The sequence below is a fragment of the Medicago truncatula genome, chromosome 7, assembly GCF_003473485.1.
Source record: "Medicago truncatula cultivar Jemalong A17 chromosome 7, MtrunA17r5.0-ANR, whole genome shotgun sequence".
NCBI classification, from domain to species: Eukaryota; Viridiplantae; Streptophyta; class Magnoliopsida; order Fabales; family Fabaceae; genus Medicago; species Medicago truncatula.
In genome coordinates this window covers 43,367,706-43,393,358 of record NC_053048.1, presented here as the reverse complement: position 1 = coordinate 43,393,358, position 25,653 = coordinate 43,367,706, and the positions used below count along the sequence as shown (strand labels likewise).

The window sequence follows — 25,653 nt, the reverse complement described above, 5'->3', positions numbered from 1 at the left end:
TTTCAATTGCTGTTTTTCCCATGCAAAATATTACTATTCAATTCAATATCAGTATCTTTGATATGCAATAGCCAACAATCAAAATTCCAATGCATCATCTCTTTGTTTCTTCATAGGATTTCAAACTTCAGGTTGTCTAAGGGACAACTAACTAATTTACTGCGCCACTTTTAAAAAGCTTTCATTATAAATTGTAACTTTCATTGTAAATTTGTAATGCACTTTAAGAAAAAATACACCTTTGTTCGTATTTGAAGGGTTATATTAACTGATAATTTATCGAAAAAATAACTTATTAGAGACATCAAATGAAAATGCTGCATAGATTGTCTTGTTGATCTTCAATGTAGAGTACATATTATTTTTCACTTTTTTTAATCTCTCATGTCTCACAATGTGCTTCTATAAGTAAAAACTCCATAGCTAATTTTCTCCGATCCTTATATCATTTGTGTTTCTCAAATTCAGTTTTGGCATCTTGGATAAGCTCAAACAATTGTAGAATGACCCTCCTACATGTTGAATTTCTTGATCATTTTCTCTTTATTTTTTTAAGACTTTTTTATGTGTTGTATAAAATAAATACTTTTATCTTTACCTTGATATTTATGGCATATATATTCATTGTAGTAATCTCCTTTTTTTTTTTTGGATTCGGTGTTGGTCAACATTTATCTCCTAGGAGAACATATGCTTCTTTTTTTCTTTTATAATAGAACATATGCCATTGATTGTGAGAATAATTTCTCATGTTTTTTTTTTTTTACTTAGACATGCTGATCCTTTGCAGTTGAGTTATGAGCTTCAAATGGTAGCAACTGTGGCAACGTAAAGATTTGATTGATCCTAGAATCTAACAATACAGGTTATTTTTTGGATGTCGTTAGTTTGGTATTTCCTCTTGCTTTAGTCATAGTAATTACATGGTTTTTGTTTTTGTTTCTTCATGTGTTTTTCATATTTTTTACAGGAATAGCATTGCTGCAAGTATGGTATTGTTGGTAAGAATTGCTTTCCTTTGATTCACCTTAATTGGTATCTTAACAATTGATTTTTTATTCTACATGAATATCATGTGTTTTACACAATTGTATAACTATGCCCACAATGAATTGTTTTACTTGTGTTTTACTTTGCACATTAAAGTACATACCACAATTTCATTGTTTTATTAATAATATACAAATAAAAACGTATTCTTTGGATTTCAATATTAAAATATATAGTATAATGAGATGAATTTCAAAATAATATCTAAAAACTTGACTCACTTTCACCTTGCCTTGGCTAGCCTAACGAAGTGGCTTGTTTTTCAGTTTCTCTGTTCTTTGATATTTTAAGGGGTTTCTATTCTACTTAGATTACTTGCGAAACAAGTTAATAAGTGCTATGAAAATAAACATGAATTTGACATTTAATGGTCGGTCAGACCTAATCCATTTTGACAGCTCAAGAAAAAACACCAATCCATGTAATGGTTAGACCTACCTTCGACTTTTTTTTTTTATTGGACTCCCATTTTATTTATTGTGGATGTCCTTTTACAATCAATGTTGTTTGTAACTAGTAATATATTTTGACTATTTACTAATTTTGTTTTGTATGAAACTATATTTTTTTCAATAACTTTCAAATGTCTTCCTACACCGCAGAAATAACCAAAGTGTTTAACCTTTGTAACTTAAAATATCAAAATGTACAATGTTTATAATTAACTTAAATATATAGCATAAGTACTGAATTAAGTTCTATATGTAATATGATGAATGATTTGTTTTATGGATTAGGAAGCTGAGATATCAAGTAGTGGAGTGTCTCAAAGTAGGGTCTTAGAGGATGCAGAGAAAGATGAATACAACATTAATGATAGTCCCATTGAGCAAGTGAGGTTAACAGTTCCAATCACTGATGACCCTTCTCAGCCAGCACTAACATTCAGGACATGGATTCTAGGCTTAGCTTCATGTGTGCTCCTTGCATTTGTGAACCAGTTCTTAGGCTACAGAACCAACCCTTTGAGAATCACTTCTGTTTCAGCTCAGATCATCACACTCCCACTTGGAAGGCTTATGGCTGCAACACTTCCCACAAAACCAATTCAAATCCCTTTCACAACCTGTTATTTTTCTTTGAATCCGGGGCCATTCTCTTTGAAAGAACATGTGTTGATCACCATCTTTGCTAGCTCAGGATCTAACAGTGTATATGCAATTGGGATAGTCACAATTGTTAAGGCTTTTTATCACAAAGATATACATCCAGTAGCGGCTTATTTGTTAGCGCTATCGACTCAAATGCTAGGGTATGGATGGGCTGGTATTTTCAGAAGGTTCCTTGTTGATTCACCTTACATGTGGTGGCCTGAAAACCTTGTGCAAGTCTCTCTATTTAGGGCATTTCATGAAAAAGAAAAAAGGCCTAAAGGAGGAACTTCTAGGCTGCAATTCTTTTCCGTAGTCTTTGTAGCTAGCTTCACGTATTACATCGTTCCTGGCTACTTTTTCCAAGCAATATCAGCCGTCTCTTTTGTTTGTTTGATTTGGAAAGACTCCATCACTGCGCAACAGATCGGTTCCGGCATGAAAGGCCTCGGTATTGGTTCATTTGGCCTTGATTGGAACACGGTTGCTGGCTTCTTAGGAAGTCCTTTGGCTGTTCCTGGCTTTGCCGTCATCAACATAACGGCTGGATTTTTCTTGTATATGTATGTTTTGATACCAATTGCCTATTGGAACAATTTATATGATGCTCAAAAGTTTCCACTCATTAGCTCTCACACATTTGACTCTACCGGTGCTACTTACAACGTTACTCGAATTCTAAATACCAAAACTTTTGACATTGATATGGAAAGTTACAACAATTACAGCAAGATCTATTTGAGTGTCACGTTTGCTTTCCAGTATGGATTGAGCTTTGCAGCTCTTACAGCTACTATTTCACATGTTGTCCTCTTCCACGGAGAAATGATACTTCTGATGTGGAAGAAGACAAAGAGTTCGTTAACACATCAACTCGGAGATGTGCATACAAGAATCATGAAGAAAAACTATGAACAGGTCCCTGACTGGTGGTTTGTCGCTATTCTGATTCTAATGGTTATGATTGCCTTCGTAGCTTGCGAAGGCTTTGGAAAACAGCTCCAACTTCCATGGTGGGGAATCTTACTTTCTCTAGCAATTGCATTGATCTTCACCTTGCCAATTGGTGTTATTCAAGCAACAACAAACATAAGAAAAGGTCTTAATGTGATCACAGAGTTGGTAATTGGTTTCATCTATCCTGGAAAGCCACTTGCTAATGTAGCTTTCAAAACATATGGCCACATCAGCATGGTACAAGCACTAGGGTTTCTTGAAGACTTCAAATTAGGCCATTATATGAAAATTCCACCAAAATCAATGTTCATTGTGCAGCTAGTAGGCACTGTAGTTTCTTCATCTGTCCACTTTGGAACAGCATGGTGGCTTCTAACTTCTATCGAGAACATATGTGATGAATCATTATTGCCAAAAGGAAGTCCTTGGACATGTCCTGGTGATGATGTATTTTACAATGCTTCAATCATCTGGGGAGTTGTAGGGCCAAAGAGAATGTTTACCAAAGACGGCGTTTATCCTGAGATGAATTGGTTTTTCCTTATTGGTCTACTTGCACCTGTTCCAGTGTGGCTTCTTTCTCTCAAATTTCGTAACCAAAAGTGGATTCAACTCATTAACATTCCTATTATCGCCGCAGGTGCATCTGGCATTCCACCAGTGAGATCTGTGAATTACATTACTTGGGGAATTGTTGGAATGGTTTTCAATTTCTATGTTTATAGAAAGTTCAAGGCATGGTGGGCTAGACATACTTATATCCTTTCTGCTGGTTTAGATGCTGGAGTTGCCTTTATAGGTTTACTACTTTATTTTTCTCTTCAATCTTATGGTATTTATGGTCCAACTTGGTGGGGTCTTGAAGCAGATCATTGCCCTTTAGCTAGATGTCCTACATCTCCAGGTGTACATGCAGAGGGTTGTCATGTTCTTTGACTTCCATGTAACCATTCCATCGCCAATAGTCCAATAATGCCGAGTTAGTATGACATTGGACATGTAAATATAGAAAACTAAGAACCTGTTTTATTTTGATCTCCTTGTGTTTAAACTAACTTCTTTGATTTTTCAGTATTTTTATAATGTAATTTGTAAGAGTCTCAAGGAAAAGGAGCCAAGTATGCCATTTTCTTTGCTAGTCCAATCATAAATTAAAGTGTTAAATTAAATGTGATTTTAGTCCCTACAAAAACACAAGTGTTTTTACTCTCTCATACAAACTAAGATCAACTTCTTTTTATAGAAGGTCGAAAACTAAAAATTGATAAATTTTATTATAGGGAACAAACTTAAAAAGTCTTATCAAGGGAAATCTAAGTGAATCATATACTTTGTGAATGGATCTATATATTTTTGCTAAATAATAAAGTGAATGTTAAAAAAAAGTGTTGAGAAGATAATGTTTCTAACCTTCGAACTTTAATAGTATTTATCTATGTTTGATACCACCGTAAATATAGAATCACGACGATCCATCATGATTTTTTAAAAGTTACATTATATAACTTTCAAAAAATTACGATGGATCATCATGATTATGATGTATCTATCGTGATACCAAATATACAATTAACTTAGTCGCAACCTTTCAAAAAAAAAAAAAATTAACTTAGTCACAAAAAATAAAAATAAAAAAATATTGGAGGGGATGAAAAAGTAAAATCACTTAATTTGCTTAAAGTGGCAATTAACAAAGTTGGATTCATACGTTAGTGCTACTGCTAACTGCATTTCTCTAAGACCAACTACAATGAGGGTGTTGAAAGCCATATTCAACAAGCAAACCATTGGAGAGGGGGGTGTTGAAAGTGAGCTGGAGGAAAGAGATGATGAATACATTCAATAGGTTGAATCCTGACGCCGGAAGCCACGTGGCGCGCTCGGATTGGGCTTTTTTTGGCGCGTGCGTTACACGCGCCGACAAGGCGCGTCTGTGACTGAGGGACGCGGAGAGAGAAACTGTTTTGGATAGATGCTGCCACGCGTCGCTTTCTGGTTGGCTGGCCTGGATTTTTATCTTCTTAATACTTTGGACTCAATTATTTCATTGCAAATAATTTTTTTTATTTTTTTTTTTTTCACCAAAATTCGTGATTTTTTTTTTCTTTATAAATAGAGACTTGGATCATTTGATTTGGACACAGAAAAAAAAACCATAATTTTCACTCTCTTAATCTTATTATTAGCATTTCTTTTGAAGTTTTAGTCTTTAATTAGTGAAATGGATCCCACTAACAATCAATCCAACACCCAAAATTCTTCTGATTACCCTTTTAGCTACCAAAATCAATTTCCCAACTCACATCCTCAAAACCCAAATCAATTTCCCAACCAATATCCTCAAAACCCAAATCAATTCCTCAACCAACATCCTCAAAACCCAAATCAATTCCCCAACCAAAATCCTCAAAACATGTCTAATTTTGGTTTTGCCTCAAATTTCAATCACCCATCCTTTGTTCCAAACAACTTTAATCCATATTTTAGATCTATGATGGGATATTCATCTCAAACACCCCCATTTAATGGTTATATGCCAATGGTGAATGAAAATTTTCAGAGTGTTGGTGAATATCCTGAATTTTCATCACAAATAAATCGTGGTGGAATGACACGAGATAATGAAGTTGCTCCAACTCCAGAGGATACAACTCCAAAGAGCAAGAGAAACCAACAACCATCATGGAACACTGAACAAAATTTGGTGTTAATTAGTGGGTGGATAAAATATGGAACATGCAGTGTTGTCGGAAGAAACCAGACAAGTGAATCATATTGGGGTAAAATTGCTGAGTATTGTAACGAGCATTGCTCATTCGATTCTCCGCGCGATGTAGTTGCATGCCGAAACCGTTTTAATTATATGAACAAATTAATAAATAAATGGGTTGGTGCTTATGATAGCGCTAAGCGTATGCAAGGAAGCGGTTGGTCGGAAGATGATGTTTTCAAAAAAGCTCAAGAATTATATGGATGTGGGAAGAATGTTCAATTTACTTTAATGGAAGAATGGCGCGCTCTCCGAGATCAACCACGGTATGGTAGTCAAGTGGGAGGAAATGTTGACTCAGGAAGTAGTGGATCTAAGAGATCTTACGAGGACTCTGTAGGATCTAGTGCTCGTCCAATGGGTAGGGATGCAGCTAAAAAAAAGGTAAGAAGAAAAGCAAGGGCGAGACATTGGAGAAGGTGGAAAAGGAATGGGTTCAATTCAAAGAGTTAAAAGAGCAAGAGATTGAACAATTGAAAGAGTTAACTTTGGTGAAACAACAGAAAAACAAGTTGCTGCAAGAAAAGACTCAAGCTAAAAAAATGAAAATGTATCTAAAGTTAAGGGACGAAGAGCATCTCGATGACCGGAAGAATGAGCTGTTGGGGAAGTTGGAGCGTGAGCTGTTTGAAAATTAATTTTAATCAAATATTTGTTTGTATTCAGTCAACATTATCAGTGTTGTCTAGTCCCGACTGTTTGCTTTAATATTTGTCAGTGTTGTCTAGTCCGTAGTGTTTGCTTTAATAATTATCAGAGTGTTGTCTAGTCGTCACTGTTTGCTTTAATAATTATCAGAGTGTTTGCTTTAATAATTATCAGAGTGTTGTCTACTCGTCACTGTTTGCTTTAATAATTATCAGAGTGTTGTCTAGTCGTCACTGTTTGCTTTAATAATTATCAGTGTTTGCTTTAATACAATACAATAACTTATTTCGAATCCGTCAGTGTCCACCACACAATGTACTTATATATAGGGACTCATGTCTACTTCCAATATCACAAATCTCATTCCTATCTATTTCCAATATCACAAATCTCATTCCTATCTATTTCCAATATCACCAAAGACTATCAATGGATCCTTTTGATATCGAAGCCTACAAACAAAAACGTGATATTGAAGACACTTATATCGTCAACCGATTTATTCAGCGTCGAAAAGAATTAGAGGAAGGTAGTGGATCTCGTAGTAGAAAATATTTAAATAGAGATCATGCAGCGGCAAACCAAAGACTCATTGACGACTACTTTGCCAATGAGCCTACATATGACGATGCAATGTTTCGTCGTCGGTACCGGATGCAAAAGCATGTTTTCCTTCGAATCGTTGGAGACCTTTCAATTACTGATAACTACTTCACCCAGCGAGTTGATGCCGCCAACAAAGAAGGTATATCACCGTTAGCAAAATGTACCACAGCAATGCGAATGTTAGCATATGGCGTGGCAGCAGATGCGGTCGATGAATACATCAAAATAGGAGGTACTACAGCATTGGAGTGCTTACGTAGATTCTGTAAAGGAATCATACGATTGTATGAGGAAGTGTACCTGAGAGCACCAAACCAAGATGACCTTCAAAGAATACTACATGTTAGTGAAATGCGGGGGTTCCCAGGGATGATCGGGAGTATTGACTGCATGCACTGGGAGTGGAAATATTGTCCTAAAGCATGGGAAGGTCAATTCACCAGGGGGGATAAGGGAACCACCACAGTTATTCTTGAAGCAGTTGCATCTCATGATCTATGGATCTGGCATGCCTTTTTTGGATGTCCAGGAACGTTGAACGATATCAATGTTCTAGACCGGTCACCGGTGTTTGATGATGTGGAACAGGGAAAGGCTCCACGGGTGAATCAACGTCCCTATAATATGGCATACTATCTAGCTGATGGTATCTACCCTTCTTATCCAACTTTCGTCAAATCAATTAGACTTCCTAAAAGTGAACCTGATAAGTTATTCGCAAAACATCAGGAGAGCTGTCGGAAGGACATCGAACGTGCTTTTGGAGTGCTTCAAGCTCGATTTAAAATCATTCGTGAACCAGCTCGCTTGTGGGACATAGCCGATTTGGGTATCATCATGAGGTCATGCATCATATTGCATAATATGATTGTTGAGGATGAACGAGATACATATGCTCAACATTGGACCGATTTTGAGCAATCCGAGGGAAGTGGATCTAGTACATCACAACCATACTCGACCGAGGTGTTACCCACTTTTGCAAATCATGTGCGTGCTAGATCCGAGTTGCGTGATCCAAATGTTCATCACGAATTGCAAGCAGATCTAGTGAAGCACATATGGATAAAGTTTGGAATGTTTCACGATTGAAGATGATTTGTATCGAACTAAGTAAATTACTTGTGTGTTGTGTGCTTGTTTGTTGTCTTGCATTTTAAGCTATTTGTGTGACCCGTATTTAGTTTGTTGTATTGCATTTTATTTATGTTAAGAAAATAAAAATAAATTATTTAAATAAATTTTGTTTTTACAAAAAAAAAAAAAATTGTTAAGTGTTTCTTCATTTTAATTTAATTATAATCGATAATTGTAATTTTATATAATTATAAAAACAAAAATATAAAATTAAATAAGAATAAGAAATAAAAGGTGGTGGGGTAGGGTGTTGAATAAAAAACCATTGGAGAGGTAAAAATTGAATGAGTGTTGAATTAAGAGAGAGAAAATGATGTGGAGTGTTGGGAATTGAAAAAGTGGGTGTTGAAGGTTATTGAATGTATTTTACCATTGTAAATGGTCTAACGTTCACTGCCAACTCTCTCTCTCTCTGCTGTGTACTGTGTAGCAGTGACGGAGGATTACAATGGAGAGTAAGAAGAAAGCATCATCCCCTCTCTCTTTGGACCAATTCATCTCCATCACCACCCCTCTTCTCGACTTGGAAAAGGTACTTTACCTTCTTGCATTCATCATTCAAACGCTATGATTAAAGTTTCCAACTTTCACATACCCTTTATCTCATTTTACGTTCTTAATCCTATTTTTTTACCATCTAATTGCAATTGTGAATTGGGTTGTTTTTAGTTTATCAGAAAATTGAAAAAGTTTCAAACTTTCAAAAAATGGTTAATGGGGTTGCTTCAGAAAAGATGATGAATCATGGTTCTTGTTTTTAGTTTTATGATCCTTTTGTTTTTTTTTCATCAGGATGCTGAAATATCGAGCTCAATCGCCACTGGTGCTTCCAGGAATTTGGATACTGCTCAAAAGAGAGGTTCAACAATCCTCAATTTGAAGTGTGTGGATGTTCAGGTTACCTCATTTTCAATTCTTCTTTCTTGTTTTCATAATTGGAAGAAGGTGTTTTGCTTTTGCGTGTGTGTAATTTGATGGTCCCATAGTGGAGGCAAGCTGTAGGACAAAGAGGGATGGAATTCAAAAAAATGAAAATAACAATAAAATTGGAAGTTGAATTTTATATTTCATGTAATTTGATGATTACAATTTATGAAGCAAAAGGAGCTAGATTTATAGTTGATTTAGGGCCTGTTTGGATTCATTTATTTGAGCTTAGCTACTGGCATAAGTTTTCTAAGACTGTTTGGGAGAACTTATTAAAACAGCTTGACATTGTTCATAAGCTATTTTCAGTTTATTTTCATAATTTCTCCAAGATAGCTTATGAAAATAGTTTATAAGCACTTTAACTTTATTTTATTTTTTGCTACAGAAGCACTTATCATGATAAGTGCTAGTGTTATAAGTTGCAAATAAGTTGTTTATTCAAACAGAGCCTTGTTCATGTTTTCCTATGCATTTAAGTTTTAAGTTGAGCTTTAATTCATAAGGTATTCTTACATTGTGCCTCCCTTTGTTGTTTATTCTGAAAATAGACGGGGCTTATGGGAAAGTCTCTGATCGAGTTACAATCCACAAAAGCAGATGTGCTTCCTGCTCACAAGGTAAATGAGTGACTTTCTTTTATCTGTGTCTTCTGTTCAATATCAATCTGGCTACTTGCTTCAAGACTCAAGTACACTTGAGACTGGTAAAGATAGCAAAAAAGATGTCATAAAAGAAAAATATCTTGTGGCCTTTGTAAGGATTAAGACCATTTCAATGAATTAAATCAATGTCGTATTACTTTCAGGAGTTAATGAGATTTTTCGTTGTTGCAGTTTGGCACTCATGATGTTGTTGTTTTGAAACTCAACAAGGCTGATTTAGGTTCTCCTGCTCTTGGGCAAGGTGTAGTTTACAGATTAAAGGTATCTGATTAATTCACTTTGTGAAAAGAAAAAAATTGCACATGCTGTTGGCTGTGGACAGACTCACCTTTGGATATTAATTTAACTTGCTGGTTTGATACAATTGCTAACAGGACTCATCAATTACTGTTGCTTTTGATGATATACCAGAAGATGGTTTAAACAGTCCCCTAAGGCTGGAAAAAGTTGCAAATGAGGTATGCTGATAAGTTCCTGATCTCATGCACTTATTGTTTCTTCTTGTATAGAATAGTTTTATGGTTTGATTATAAATAATTCAATTACTACAATGACATTCGGTGAGTTTTGATATATATAATTTTATGTTTTCATGAAATATATGAATTGCACTGATAAGAACTTAATGTGAAGGTTTGAATCTTGCTTTTGGTTAATTACTTCACTGTTTTCTATTTGTTTGTGTAAACATACATGTTAGCATCTTGATATTTTAACCATTTTTTAAAATCAATTACTTGCCCCTGGGTTCTTATATACGGGATATATTTTTTGCTCATCCAGGTGACATATCACAGGATGAAAGATGCATTAATACAGTTGAGTAAAGGAGTGCATAAGGGTCCTGCTTCTGATCTCATTCCTGTCTTGTTTGGGGAGAGGCAACCAACAGTGTCCAAGAAGGATGTAGTCTTCACTTCCATTAATAAAAATCTTGATTACTCTCAGGTGTGTTATATAATTTCTTTCTTGGTTTGCATTTTGAAATCACGATTCTCTGAAGATATCATCTCATAATTGTTTTGCATTTTCACACTGCTCTAGTGCTCTTGATTTGTAAATACTTTACTATAATTAAGGCCTCAACTGGATTATTTTTGAACTTATGATAATGATCTCAAGGAATAATACAGGGGTTTATTTATTATCTAAGCATAAGTAAAAAGATACTCCCTCCGTTTCTAAATACATGTCAGAGTCAACCACTTCGCACATGCCAATACACAACTTTGACCATTAATATCTTTTTTATCTATGATAAAAAAATTGTAAAAATTTGATATTTTGAAAACATTCATTGAGACAAATTGAACAACATCTTATATACTAACATTTGTATTTATATATTGATTAAAAAATATGGTTAAAGTAAGTTGTGTGAATAGTACACATTGTTAAATTGCGACATGTATTTACGAACGGAGGGAGTACAATTTACCTAGATTAGATGAATTTCATCAATTACTGATATATAATATAACTAAGCTAGAACATTGAACATGCTCTGCATATTAGTTGGTTGGAAATAAGTGGACCTATTAATTAGCTAAGAATTTTGATATAATCGTTAGTTGATTATTAAAACACTCAAAATTACGGATACAATAATGGTTTATCACTTTATTCACCTGAGCAGTAACTTGTTCCTCCCCATCTATTACTCTGTAGTTAGGGGACTGAATATACACTGTTCTTTGGAAAAATCTTGTTAATTACATTAAATCTTGTTAGGATATCAATTAAACAATACTGTAGATCCCTATTATCACAATAATGGTGTTTCTGCACGAGTATTTCATCATTTTTCTTTGCACATCTGGCCTGTGTTTGCAAAATCATTTATTTACATTTTTGTCTCCAAAGAAAGATGCAATTTCCAAAGCCCTATCGTCGAAGAATGTTTTCTTGCTACATGGACCTCCTGGAACGGGAAAAACTACAACAGTGGTTGAAATTATATTACAAGAAGTGAAACGTGGATCTAAGATTCTTGCTTGTGCTGCCTCAAATATTGCTGTTGACAACATCGTTGAGCGGCTAGTTCCACACAGGTATAACTATTTCCCATCTCTTTGCTTCTATGATAATTGGCTGCTATGATAATTGCAGTGGTACCTTAAGAGAATGAAGGATAAATTTACCTTCTCTTTGCTGCTATGATAATTGGCTGGTTTACCTCATGGCATATTTTACTTCTAACAGCACATTCATTTTAAAAAAAAAAAAAACATCTGACTGCGCAGATAAATAATGTCTACCCTCCTGTGGAAAATTGCTCACAGAATTGGCAATATTAAAATGAAATGAATATGCTTTTTCCTATTCTTTAAGTTTGTCAGAGCCAAAGTCAGTAAGTGCCGGTTCTGGGTCATGCAGAAAAGAAGCTTAAAATGTGGTTTGTGCACTCTAGAAGAAAATTATACGGAAACATTAGTAAAATTGCAGCTTAATGATTAGACAGTAATGTAGTAGTTATTTAATTATGTAATAGGACAATCATATGTGGGATAGTTATGTGGCAAATATGTAACTGTAAGTGGCGGTGTGGAAGGTTTTGTTACAGTTTCTTCTGTGCATTCTGCTTTTCTTTTGTGTAAATTAGAGAACCATTTTCTCACATTTGAGACTTGGCTCTAAGACTGGTAGCAAGGTTTATCTACTAGATTGGTAAAGAACCAACACGAAAATAAATTAAGTGTAGCAGAGATGAGGATGTTGCGTTGGATGTGTGGTAAGACTAAACGGGATAGAATTAGAAAGGACAACATTAGAGAGAGTTGGGGTAGCACCTATAGTAGAAAAGATGGTAGAAACTAGACTTAGGTGGTTTGGGCATGTAGAGAGACGACTTGTGGATTCTGTAGTATGGAGAGTAGATCAGATAGAGGGGAGTCAAGTCACTAGAGGTAGGGGAGACATAGAAAAAACATAAGAGAAGCTATCAAGAAGGATCTAGAGATAAATGAATTGGAGAAAGACATGGTTTTTGATAGAACGCTAGGTTTATTTTTTGAACCCTGTCAAAGTTCTTCCTCTTGACAAAATAATGATGATGTGCAAATTTAATAATTTTCAAACCTTTTACAATGATTCTATTTTTTTTTTTGTTATTTTCCTCATTCTATGGTGAGACATGTTCATACTTGGTTTAGTTTCACCAAGTGTGTACTTAATACTCATTCATAATGTCCAACATTTTCATTAGAGTTAAGCTGGTGAGGATTGGTCATCCTGCACGTTTATTGCCTCAAGTGGTGGACAGTGCACTGGATGCCCAGGTACACACTTGTTATTATACTTGTCACGGATCATACTTGTTTTCACCCTTCCATATTGAATTTCTCTGAATTTACAATTTAGGTACTTCGAGGAGATAATAGTGGTCTCGCAAATGACATTCGGAAAGAAATGAAGGTAAGGTTTTAAAATAAAAGTCACAGAACAAAATCTCAATTCTCAAGTATGAATTGATCATCATTTACCAATATTATTAGTGTCGCCTAGCTGATGTTCTGTTGCTTCGTATGTTAGTTATCACTGATGATTTATGTCGGCATTAACTTCATGTTAGTGTAATATTTAGCTACATTACCTTTCAGTTTTCACAGTGCATAACATGTTTTTTTTCTTCTTTCAGGTATTGAATGGAAAGCTGCTAAAAACCAAAGAAAAAAATACAAGGAGGGAGATACAGAAGGAACTTAGGACTCTATCCAGAGAAGAGCGGAAAAGGCAGCAGCTTGCTGTTACAGACGTGATTAAAACTTCAGATGTAATATTAACTACTCTGATTGGGGCTTCCTCTAAGAAACTTGGCAACACTTCATTTGATTTAGTGATTATTGACGAAGCTGCTCAAGCACTTGAGGTTGCATGCTGGATACCTCTGCTGAAGGTAATGTTGATGCCTACACACTACACTCAATGATATTCATTACGCTATTGCTTTCAGACTTTCTTTTTATCTTCTCTTGATTGCATGCCTTTGTCAGTTTATGTTTTATTGCGGTCTTCTTCTCTTACTACAACTACGACCACTAATAATAATATCCAACAATATAGTTCATTCCTCCAATAAGTGTCCTGGAATTGATGCAACATGATATATCAAATATCATACTTAACTGAATTGGATGTTTTATAAGTGAATTTGAATATCGAAATATGCTTACAAAAACGAAGTTGCTTTGAACTGGAAAAACTAAAAGACTAATACTAAACCTGTGCTTGATTTAACATTAAAATTTAAAATACATAGCTTTCTAATCGTTAGTTGTCAAATGTCTCTTTGATTATAATGAATTAAATGGAGGTTCTTGTTTTAGGGTACAAGATGTATACTTGCAGGAGACCATCTTCAACTTCCTCCAACGATTCAAAGTGTTGAAGCTGAGAAGAAAGGCTTAGGGAGAACCCTCTTTGAAAGACTTGCAGAACTGTATGGAGATGAAGTCACATCTATGCTTACTGTCCAGTACCGTATGCATCAACTTATCATGGATTGGTCTTCTAAAGAGCTTTACAACAGTAAGGTGCTCCTAATTTTAAAAGCATTTGTCTTGATATTGCATTGCTACAAAACATATCTTTTTTTTTTTTTTTTCTCCAAAAAACTACTAAAGAGCAAATTTATCAATTCTGAACTGAATAGTCAGATTATATTGGGGAGATAAACATTTTGTTGGATCTTCATGCATGGCACTGTGTGATAACAGGTCAAGGCTCATGCATGTGTTGCTTCACATATGCTATATGATCTTGAGGGCGTGAAGAAGACATCTTCAACTGAACCAACCCTTCTTCTCATAGACACAGCTGGGTATGTTGGATGATGCTATTTCATTCGCTGAAATATCTATACTCTCAGAGCTGCTTGACTAGTCTGGACATGTGGAATAATGATGTGATATTCTCTTCTTAATGAAAGTTGTTATGCCATCATATTGTATATAATGATTTGGCATTTTGAGTAATCAATATCAAGTGTTCCGTATAAGAGTTTTAACAAACAACTGAACTGATATGTGGAAGCCGAAGAGAGAAAGTCATTATATTTCATTTGAAGCAAATATAGGCTGTTAAATATGAACGTGAAGCAAATCTAACTGCTTAAATTGATTGTGTCAGATGTGATATGGAAGAGAAGAAAGATGAAGAAGATAGCACCCTTAATGAAGGTGAATCTGAAGTTGCTATGGCTCATGCAAAGCGATTGGTGCAAAGCGGAGTACTTCCTTCTGATATTGGAATTATTACCCCATATGCTGCCCAGGTATAGAATTGTTCTGTAGGTGTGGGAACATTTACTATGAATGTTGTGGGCACAAACTTCACGTTTTAGTAGTTTTACGAAGGATGACAAGATGGTAAATGTTGTTTTTGGCAGGTTGTTTTACTGAAGATGTTAAAAAACAAGGAGAACTCGCTGAAGGATATTGAAATCTCAACAGTTGATGGTTTCCAGGGAAGAGAGAAGGAAGCCATTATTATATCAATGGTTCGATCAAATTCAAAAAAGGAGGTATTTCAAACAAGTCTGATAGTTTTTTAATTTGCTTCATATAGGGCTTATGTGACAAATTTGTTAGCATGACATGAAGAATAAAAGAAGAGACTTGAATATGCGTTTCAGGTGGGCTTTCTGAGTGATCGCCGACGAATGAATGTGGCCGTGACACGGGCAAGAAGACAATGCTGTATTGTCTGTGACACTGAGACAGTCAGTAGTGATGGATTTCTAAAGCGGTTGATTGAATATTTTGAAGAGCATGGCGAATATCAGAGTGCATCCGAGTACCAGAATGAATAGGCGAAATTCCCGAAGGTTGCTGTTATAGCTCTGATGTGATCAATTTGTCGATTTTGGTGATGTAGATCTGTGAAGGTTTCTAAAATCCTTCTTTTGCTATTTAGAATTGAAGGAAATTGAAGTAGTATTATAGAAGAAAGTAGACAAGACCATTTTATTTAGGAGAGTTTCCTGATCTCCATATTATTATTTTAAAATCACTTGGAATTAGAATTTTTAGTCTCTTCTTGTTATGAATCTTTCTTATACTTAATATATGATGCTTATAAACATCATTTTTAATTGAAAGTTCTTCTGTTAAAAATATACTGTCAAAATCTTAAATTTGTTAAATTATTGCGTGAGTGTGACATGGTCTTTGCTGCTACTACTACTACTAAAACAAGCTCCCTCCTGGCTATTTTCCTACTCTTACATTGCTGTCAATAAATTGAAATTCGTCACACATAAGTCAAACAACAATTGAGTACTAGCAGAACCAAAACCATCTGATCTATAGCTTAGGCATAGTTACTACTAAGTAGTACTCCCTACGACCTTAACTATAAGCAAAAAAGTATGTGTATTTAGTCCAAATTTAGATCAAATACATGTAATTTTTTGCTTATATTTAAGGCTAGAGGGAATATCATATCTAATTCTAACTAGATTTCAAGTCCATAAAAGCTAGCTAAGGTGGTTCCTCGTTTCTTGACAAATCAGCTAAGTTTCTTAAAAGTCCCAAATGGAAGTTGAGAAATTAAGGTGGTCATTCGGGTCATATGCTTCAAGATGGGTGGCTTCTGATTCCTCAATACCCGCAAATTCATGCATCTCGATCAATGCCTCCCAATTAACACTCATGTCTGAAAATATTCCTAATTGATCATTATCATCTCTTGGCAAAACTTCATGCACTGTTGAACTTCCTGAACTCTCAGTTTGCTCAGAGTGTGATCCTTCTTTCAGTATTCCCATCTGTTGAAGAAACTCATTTAGGTCTATCTGTGGTTTCTCCTCCTGAAGATCTCCAAGCATCTTATTTGCCGATGTTTGAACGATTGTTTCCTTTGGCAAAGGATCTTCTGTATGACTCTTCTTGCTGTCTACTTTCTGAATTTCTTCTGCCTTTGGATCATTAGATGAACTAGAAAATGATGATTGACTTGCAACAACTGCATTCTGCTTAAACTCTTGTAGCCTCTGATGGATCAAATGAACGCTAGGTTGAGCGTTTACATTGAGTAATCCACAAGAAGGAAACATTGAAATGAAATTCTTTGAAGGCAACCACTTGAACTTTCCAGTTTTCATAGTTGAATTGGAGTGTGTTTGCATGTGTGGAAGATTAAGGTATGCATCTGGTCCATAGAGTCTCCTTGCAGCCTCATCATAAGCCATGGCAGCTTCTTCAGCCGTGGCAAAAGAACCAAGCCAGAGTCTGGTTCTTTTCTTTGGCTCTCTTATCTCAGCAACCCATTTCCCCCATGTTCTTTGACGAACACCTCGATACTCACACGAAGCATTTTGAGGGCCACCTTTGCCTCTGGTTGGCCCTTTCTTCCATGGTTTCAAGGGGGATTTCTTGGAATTATCCATCATGTATATTGAGGATATAGTAGAACAGAACAAGTGAAAGTAGTAGTGGTGTGTGTGTATTATCAGTGGTGAGTGATACTTGGAACTGCATGTTATAGGAGCGGGATATGTAGAAGCAAAGGGTGGAGGTTGGTGTAAATGTTTTCACGTTTGGAGAAGTAGCTAAATCCATGTGACCGTTACTCAGTACATACATTCTTCAAAATCGTGTTTTTCTTTTCTTCATTTTCATTTTTTTCACATCTCTACCCACAAAATTCTTACTAATAATTTTTTTAATAAATTATTTTTAGGCTTTTCTGTTTTTAATTTTATTTTGAATAGCCTTTGCCTTAGTGCTGCCAGCATATATGTGCATGACTTAAAAAGTACAAGTGTGCATGGTGTTAACGCATGATGGATAGTTATATACATATATTTTTATTTATTATTTATTCACTACACATACAAGATACATATACTTTTATTTATTATTTATTTACTACACATACAAGATACATATATTTTTATTTATTATTTATTTACTACACATACAAGATAATCATTTCAAAAAAATTTAGAAATTAAGAGATAAATATAATCGTATCCTCAAATATCTAAGGTTGAATGCTAAAATATCCACATTGATTTACTTTCGAGTAGGAGTGTTCAAAACCGAACCAACCCAATAGAAAAACCGCAAACCAAACCAATTCAAACCGAAACTGCAAAAAACCGCACTTGGTTCGGATGAATTCATATGACTTTTGCATTGAACCGTGCGGTTCGGTTTGGTTTGCGGTTTGTCAGCAATCGAACCAAACCGCAAGAATAATCAATATTACTTAAATTTGTACGAGCCCAATTACATAGCCCAAGTTCGATTCTATTTGCTTTCCATCTCCTTCAATTAATTTTCGGTGATGAATTTGTTTCCTTTTCTCCCCAATAATTTGTTTCAGGCTTATGCTTCTTCTTAATTTTATCTATTTTTGATATAAGTTTTGTTTGGTTTTAATCTGGTTAGTTATAATTTGTGTGTAACTTATATGTATTGTCTATATATGTTGTGATGAGTGACTTTATAATTAGTGTGTAACTTTATACACTTGTTTTGTTTCCTTTTGAGTAATGAGTGACAATGATTCCATGATATTTTTGTTTAATTGTGCTTCAATCAATCATATTTGATTTTTGACATACATTGCATTTGATTTTAATCTTGTTAGTTATAATTTTACCTATTTTAATCAACCATATAATTTTACCCAGTTTATGACACATGTAATACATGATTATATTAAGGCAAAACAATATATTGTTGGTATTGAAAATAAAAGTTTAGGATCTATGCAATTGATGTATTGTCCTATTTTATCATGTAAACAACAAAATAAAATGTCATGTGTTTATTTTGTAGCAAATCGGCAATATTAGAATTAACATAATATTTTTTAGGTTTAAATATGCCTTTAGTCCTTGTACTTTCATCAGATTTTGGTATTGATCCCTACACTTTTTTTTGTTTGGAATTGGTCCCTGCACTTTGTAAAAATATTGGTATTGGTCCCTCTATTAACTTTCTGTTAAAAAAAAACACAAAACTATTGGTATTGGTCCCTGCACTTTGTAAAAATATTGATATTGGTGCCACGTGTCGTGAAATGATTGGGCCACGTGGCACTCCGTTGGTTTTGTGTTTTTTTTTAACAGAAAGTTAACAGAGGGACCAATACCAATATTTTTACAAAGTGCAGGGACCAATGCCAAACAAAAAAAAGTGCAGGTACCAATGCCAAAATCTGATGAAAGTACAAGGACCAATGACACATTTAAACTTATTTTTTATCTCACGATAAACGACACCAACCGAACCAATCCAAGCCGCATTGGTTTGGTTTGGATGACTTTTTAAAAATCAACCGAATCAAATCAAACTGCATGATTTTCTATCTCACAATTTGGATGACTTTAATGCTTAAATCTGAACCAAACCACACCGTGAACACCCTTACTTTCGAGTCAAATTAATTTTAAAGAGCTTTTTACAAAATTAAAGAGACTTTCTAGATCTCTACGTCGGTTTAAGGGGGGGTGGGCATATTTACATTCCATTGATTATTTTGTTTGACTATTTCATTTTACATATTCTTTATTGTTGTGGTGTTCACGGGTCACACAGTTTTCTTGGAGCTCCAATTTGCATGGTCAGTTAACAGTTGGTCACGATGATTCATTGAGTATATTTATCTTTTACTTAAGAAAATAAAATAAAATACATTCATATTTAGGATAAATGATATATACAAATCTCAAGCTTAATCATCCCCGTGTCAAAAAAAAAAGAGCTTAATCATCCCATGCTGTTGGATTGAATGGTTTCTGGGATCACATTTAAGGAGTAAATCAACATTTTGGCAGCCAAAATTATAAATATTGGCAGTTTTTTTTAGGTACATAGATTGAGCAGTTTAATCCCTTAAATTTGCCGACAGACAATTTAGTCTCTTATATTAAAGATCATCAATCAATTTAGTTTCTTTGCCAAAATATATGTTTAGGAAATATCCAAAAAAATATATTAGAATGAAATAGATTTTTAGCTAAAACAATATTTCATTCATAAGTCAAACTTGGATTTTGTCAAACGGTTTGTATTTTGTTGAAGCTCGTTAATATCCAATCATTTGGTTGTGAATATAGTACAGGCTAAATTATGTTTTTGGTCTCTTAACTATTTAATTAGTATCGATTTGGTCCCTTAATTAAAATTTGATTTATTTCGGTATCTTAACTTCTTTCTGTTACACATTTTGGTCATTTCTGTTAGTTTTAATTCAAAAACATTAGGTTTTCTTCATTTTCTGAAATTTTTCTCGGAATTTTGTTGTTGAATGTTGATGGAGATGATATGAAGATGAAGAAGATGATAAGAAGATGAAGAAAACCCAACATTTTTAAATTAAAACTAACATAAAAGACCAAAATATGTAAGGATGGAAAGTTAAGATACCAAAATAAATCAAATTTTAATTAAGAGATCAAAACGATACTAATTAAATACCAAAAATGCAACATTTTACTTAAACCTTAATCTTGTTTTTATGGGTTTATATTGATATTGATTGAATGATGGGTGTAGAGATTGTGAGTAGAATATTTGCAAATGAAGACTTTTCCAAAGTGATGTAGTGATTGTCTTGAATGAACTCTGACACTCATCCTTGGATTCTATTTTGATTTGTCCTCGGGTAGGATCTTATTAGTGATTAGATAAGAGTAAGAACCACCTCAACAATTTTCCAAATCACGACCTATATTTCACATGTTGTCCTGCAATACACATCCTGATTCTCGAGACTTCACTTCACCTTTATCCCATGTAATGTAATTGCTCTCTCTCTCTCTCTATATGTATGCATCTCTTCGTGACTCACATTCTTGCACGTTATGGTTCTTAGATACATGACCAGTATATCATCATGACGTTGAGTTTGTACGTACTAAGGAATATATATTGGACACTGTTAAAGAGAGCACATTTCACTATTTTAAAAACTTGTTTACACTATCACAATATGGTAAATTAACTGAATGACTATAAAACCACAATGTAAACAATTCTTAGAAAAAACACAATGTAACAAGTTTTTTTTTTTTTGACAGAATGTAAATAAATTTTTATACATATACGTTTGATTTTTTATTTTTTTGAGGGGATACATACGTTTCATTTTATTTTACCATTTTATCATAGCAGAATATCACCACTCCTCCTAGTAAAAAATATCACCACTCTTTTGTTTTTTATTTATCAAGTAGTCTAGTATCTAAAAATTCAGGTGAATATAAGTGGGATATTCAGGGTTCGAACCTCCGCTTTGTATTTATTACGCAATGTTCCTACCAACTGAATTAGGTTTAATGGGACAAAATATCATCACTCTTATTAAACGTAAAAAATTATTAGATGTTTTTTCATTTCACAAATATTTCTGATTTATTTTCATGTCGGTAAAAAAACTATAATAACAAGATGATAAATATAATCATGAATACATTGAATCCCTTCATTATTTCTGATTTATTTTGTTTAGAAAGTGTAAAGAAATTCTTCATTCTTAAAATTTTAGTTAAACTGTTTTTATAAGTTTTAAAGTTTTAGGATAAATTGTACCCAAAAAAAAAAAATTGGGATAAATATATATTATTTTTGCTAGTTGCACTCCTTATTGTACTAGTGGCACACCCCTCAAACTCAAAATATTTAAAAATAATACCCAAATTACTCTCAATGTAAATGTACTAGAATTAAATTTAGTTGAACCAAGTTCACATAAGCATGCGTGAATTGTACAAGTTGCATGTGATCTGGGTTTATGAAAATGAATTTGAACTGAGTTTGTATAAGATCTAGAAATTTAGAATCAACATGTGATACGTGAATTGGGTTTGTGTAAACATACTTTAATTGAATTTGCACAAACGTACTTGAATTGAGTTTCTCTTTGTACTGATTTTTTGTAAGTGTACATGAGTTTGCGTAAACATATTTGAAATTCCATATACTACGTGAACTTAGTTCATGTATGCCTACTTGCATTGAATTAACGTAAACATACATGATCTCAATTTATGTATATCCCTGTGACATGAAACACGGAAATTGCATAAAACAAAAACAAAACAAAAATCCTACTTGAAATCCAATACATGATCAACAAAATGAAGTATGATAAAATTGCATAAACAAAACTCTAAATCGCAAAAAGAAGAAAAAAGAAAAAAAAAACGCATAAATGGGGCGGAATGGCAATGAGGATTTATAGATATAACTTTTGAAATGGAAGAAGGCTTGCTCAACATAAATGGGGCGGAATGGCTGCAAAAATGAGTTCGGAAATGAATTGAAATGGCTGCGAAATTATAAAAGAAGGAAAGATATGAAGGAAGAGAAGAGAAAGGGTTTAGGATTAGGAGAGAATGTAATGTAAGCACACAATTAAAAATTTAATTTCAATTTAGAGATATTTTTAGTCATTTCAGAGTGTAATTCGAGGATAATGTTGTTTCTCGCAAGATAGCTCCTTGTGATAACATTATGACTGTCTTATAAGTTAATTAGAAGGAAATAAGGGAAGGGGTTGGAGCCTCCTTTTGAAATATAGAGTTACAATCATCTCAATCTTTCAAAATAAACGAGATTTCATTTGAATAGAGAAATACATAAGAGAGATTTAAATGGAAGAAAAAAAAATGTTAATGCGTTATCTCTTCTTTATGTATTTCTTTCACTATTTATCTTAACAAATGTAGAGAATATAATATAATGCCAAGGACATGCCTTGCATTTTGTAATCTATTGCTAGCGTCAGAGAGAAAGAGACAAAATTAAAATCTGACCTAGAAATAGACACAATTGAAAAATCTATGTCTTCTTCCAATCAAATGGTCTTGAGTGTTTCAATGGTAGTTGTTCAAAAAATTTAAATAAATAAACTTATTAAAAATGTAAAGTATTTCAGCTTCCAAGCACATTTTTCTATTGAAACTTACCATATTATATCCTTAAACAATATTCATAGGACACTCTTGAGCATTTTATTTTCAATTAAATTAGGAACACCACAATTTATGAACAAGATATCCCAAAAGTGACTTGATATAGACCTGTGGTCCTTAACAGCAAGTAATGCCACGTCTTCCCTGTCCACGAATTTTATATTTATAGGACTACAACATTGTAGCAATCGTAATCAAGATCATCATATATTTGTATTTGTTATGCAATTGCAAGTATTTTTGCTCAATTATCAATCAATACTATCTTGTTCCAAAAATATAATGTCACCATCCAACAAGGAAAGAGTCGCATAGAAAAACCAACCACCAATCAAACCCATTGTTAGACCCACTCCCCCTAACTATATAGATATTTTCCCAACTGGGAAGTTGTTATCACATAAAATAGAAACAACTATATGAAATATCTACAAGGGCATTCTCTTCTTCAAAGAGTTCAATCCATATACAATCATAATCGTTAGATGATTAATTGTGTTCGAATTTAATCATAATTGTTTTTAAAGACATACATGTGATTGGTTGTTATTTGATCGACAGTGTAAAACAACTATTGTTGGGTCAAGGGGGATTTGAGGATCGTCACATTAAAGTTTGAGCAATAACATAAATGAGTTGTACAACGTATATCTCCTCTTTGTTGTAAAAAGCTAAGTACGACTTTGACAATTCTATTGGATCTCATCCCAGCACTCTGTAATTGTACTTCACAATCCAACATCAAAATAATTCTTCAATAATACAACTCCCGTAAGAAGAAAAAAGTTTGTCAATAACAATATAGATAGATTCCTTTGCAACAACAAGATTACACAAGTTAAGGATTCTTCTTATTCATGATCAATAATAACGATGTCATGACAATAGTAACATATATAGTAATAGTAGTAATTAATTACAACAACCTCGTACACCCCATCTGAAAAGTTTCCTTCTTTTTTTTTTAAGGAAAAACGTGAAAAAGAAGAGGATCTACATGCATATACTACTAGCTTAATTACCTACCAAGTTATGTGAAGGATTGAATTGAAGATGCGAGAGAGAGCGAGTCTGATGCGAGGAAAAGTTCGAACGGAGAAGAGAGTGTAATCTCTTAGGAAGAGTTGGAGAGTGCCAACAAAGAGATTGAAGCTGCGTATTGGTGGAATGTACAAAGTGAGAGGAACAGCGGAAAAAGCCACAGCAAACATAAGTTGCAGCATTATTTTGATATTTTCTTTTGTTTGTATGTGTTTTTTGTGTTGATGAGAGAGGAGAGTTTATGGTTAAGAAATTAAGATTGGATTATGAATGAATTTACGATGATAGTGATCATGGAGACAAAATTTGAGGGTCTGGTTGGATCGATCACTTTTCAATCCTTGTCTTGTGGAAAAGGGAAGACCGAGCAATTTATTTAGGAAATTGCCAATCAAACTAATTAGTTTTAAATTTTTTAGGTGAATATTGTTTGTAGTAAACTAGAGTTTGATTGGCGTCATCAATCAGTGTCATATTATTTTTATTATTTAGTGAGTAATTATTTAAAATTAATTTATTTTGCCTACAAAATATCGGTATCCAACCAAACTCTAAAATACCAAATAATTCTCTTTTTCTTACGATATGATTAGTTTGGGTAATGGTTAATATATTTCCTTTGTTAGACATAATAATATATTACTTTTGTCATATAAAAGTATACTCTTATTTGTATCTATCAAAATATGGAATTAATTTACTTTAAAATATTGCATAAAAAAAAATTTACTTTAAATAAGTTGGGATTACAAATTTTTAGTGATGCGGCATCGAATTACATCTTCAAATGTGTCGGTGTTTGGAGCATTTATGTGCCGTATATCTTAGAGCATGTTACGCCTAAGATGGAAACATCTAAATATTGTACACCTAAGCTCAAGTAGAGTAAATCTTTTCGAGTCTATGTGATGTTTTCCGGTCACTATTATAAACAAAAATATATTTTTTAGATTTACTGAATAAATGATGTATGTGGCTTATAATATAAATTAATATATTATTTATTGAATGAATTTAAAATGTAAACGTTTGCTTATAATATGACCAAAGGTAATGAAGGCATTGAGCATCATATGACGCTTTTGGACTATAGTTTTATTTGCATATATATACTCTTTACAAGATAGTACTCTTTATGGTTCAGCATTTAAGATGCTAGTAAGTATCTATACCTTATCATTTTCTCTTGTACCAATTTTCAATGAGTGAATTTGTTTGTTTCTCCTCTGCTCGTAAATACTAATGGATTCTCCTAATTAAATTTATGTTATTACTTCAATTCTGTTATGCATTAATTCTACTTTCATGTCATAATCAAGAGTTTGGTAGAAGCATGATGTGAATCCATCATCCAGATTTTCAATTAGAAAAATGATCTGGCAAACAAATGTAGGCGCAACTAAGTTGATGGATGATGGATCGTAACATAGACGCCTGTCTGATAAAAGCTGAGGCTTTGATGGATAGAGAACGAACAGTAGCTAGATTCAAGTCTAAGCAAACTTAACATTTGGAGGATTTACTCTGGAAAGCATGACATGGCATGACATGACCTTAAAGGCATACCGGTGTGAGGGAAGAGTCAATTACATTTCTTGTCTATTATGTCTTTCAGTACAGAGAATTTGTTTTCTATAGAGGACCTAGACTCTGGATCGGTTCCTATACAGTGTACTGTGGATTCAATATAATTTCCCTTTCTTAGGTGTTCTATCTGTACCAAAAAAAGAATTTAAAACCCTTACGTTAACATGGTATTAACAGCTATTCTATTATTGTATGTATGCAACATGACGGTAGATGTGTACTCATGAGTCTGTCAATGACTTTCAA

General features: G+C 33.8%; 5 protein-coding genes across 7 annotated transcripts; 4 read left to right on the top strand and 1 right to left on the bottom strand.

Annotated features, from left to right (window-relative positions):
* The first annotated feature begins 327 nt into the window (after positions 1–327).
* On the top strand, positions 328–4,149 carry LOC11433815 (oligopeptide transporter 1). Of its 3 annotated transcripts, none has more exons than XM_024770038.2 (4): positions 328–346; positions 772–865; positions 971–1,001; positions 1,788–4,149. In XM_024770038.2, exons 3-4 carry the CDS (start codon positions 990–992, stop codon positions 4,032–4,034), a joined length of 2,259 nt encoding a protein of 752 aa, XP_024625806.1. In that variant the 5' UTR covers positions 328–346; positions 772–865; positions 971–989; the 3' UTR covers positions 4,035–4,149. The 3 variants fall into 3 exon arrangements, with proteins under 3 accessions (XP_024625806.1, XP_003625171.2, XP_024625807.1); XM_003625123.4 differs by lacking the exon at positions 328–346 and adding an exon at positions 362–518; XM_024770039.2 differs by lacking the exon at positions 328–346 and adding an exon at positions 378–518 and having other exon boundaries at positions 791–865.
* A 1,443-nt stretch (positions 4,150–5,592) lies between these two features.
* On the top strand, positions 5,593–6,506 carry LOC112416711 (glutathione S-transferase T2-like). The gene is made up of 2 exons (XM_024771048.2): positions 5,593–6,252; positions 6,372–6,506. The coding sequence occupies exons 1-2, from the start codon at positions 5,593–5,595 to the stop codon at positions 6,504–6,506; spliced, it is 795 nt and encodes a 264-aa protein (XP_024626816.2).
* A 439-nt stretch (positions 6,507–6,945) lies between these two features.
* Positions 6,946–7,907, top strand: LOC112416710 (uncharacterized). The gene is made up of 2 exons (XM_024771047.1): positions 6,946–7,768; positions 7,852–7,907. Exons 1-2 carry the CDS (start codon positions 6,946–6,948, stop codon positions 7,905–7,907), a joined length of 879 nt encoding a protein of 292 aa, XP_024626815.1.
* Positions 7,908–8,631: 724 nt separating this feature from the next.
* Positions 8,632–15,948, top strand: LOC11413327 (DNA-binding protein SMUBP-2). Its single transcript, XM_003625122.4, has 15 exons — positions 8,632–8,791; positions 9,052–9,156; positions 9,738–9,806; positions 10,023–10,112; positions 10,226–10,309; positions 10,635–10,799; positions 11,715–11,902; positions 13,057–13,129; positions 13,212–13,265; positions 13,489–13,746; positions 14,177–14,383; positions 14,567–14,670; positions 14,979–15,123; positions 15,238–15,372; positions 15,484–15,948. The coding sequence occupies exons 1-15, from the start codon at positions 8,708–8,710 to the stop codon at positions 15,658–15,660; spliced, it is 1,938 nt and encodes a 645-aa protein (XP_003625170.1). The 5' UTR covers positions 8,632–8,707; the 3' UTR covers positions 15,661–15,948.
* Positions 15,949–15,964: 16 nt separating this feature from the next.
* On the bottom strand, positions 15,965–17,306 carry LOC11433814 (dehydration-responsive element-binding protein 2F). Its single transcript, XM_003625121.3, has one exon. The coding sequence runs from the start codon at positions 17,239–17,241 to the stop codon at positions 16,372–16,374; it is 870 nt and encodes a 289-aa protein (XP_003625169.2). The 5' UTR covers positions 17,242–17,306; the 3' UTR covers positions 15,965–16,371.
* Between the last annotated feature and the right edge of the window lie 8,347 nt (positions 17,307–25,653).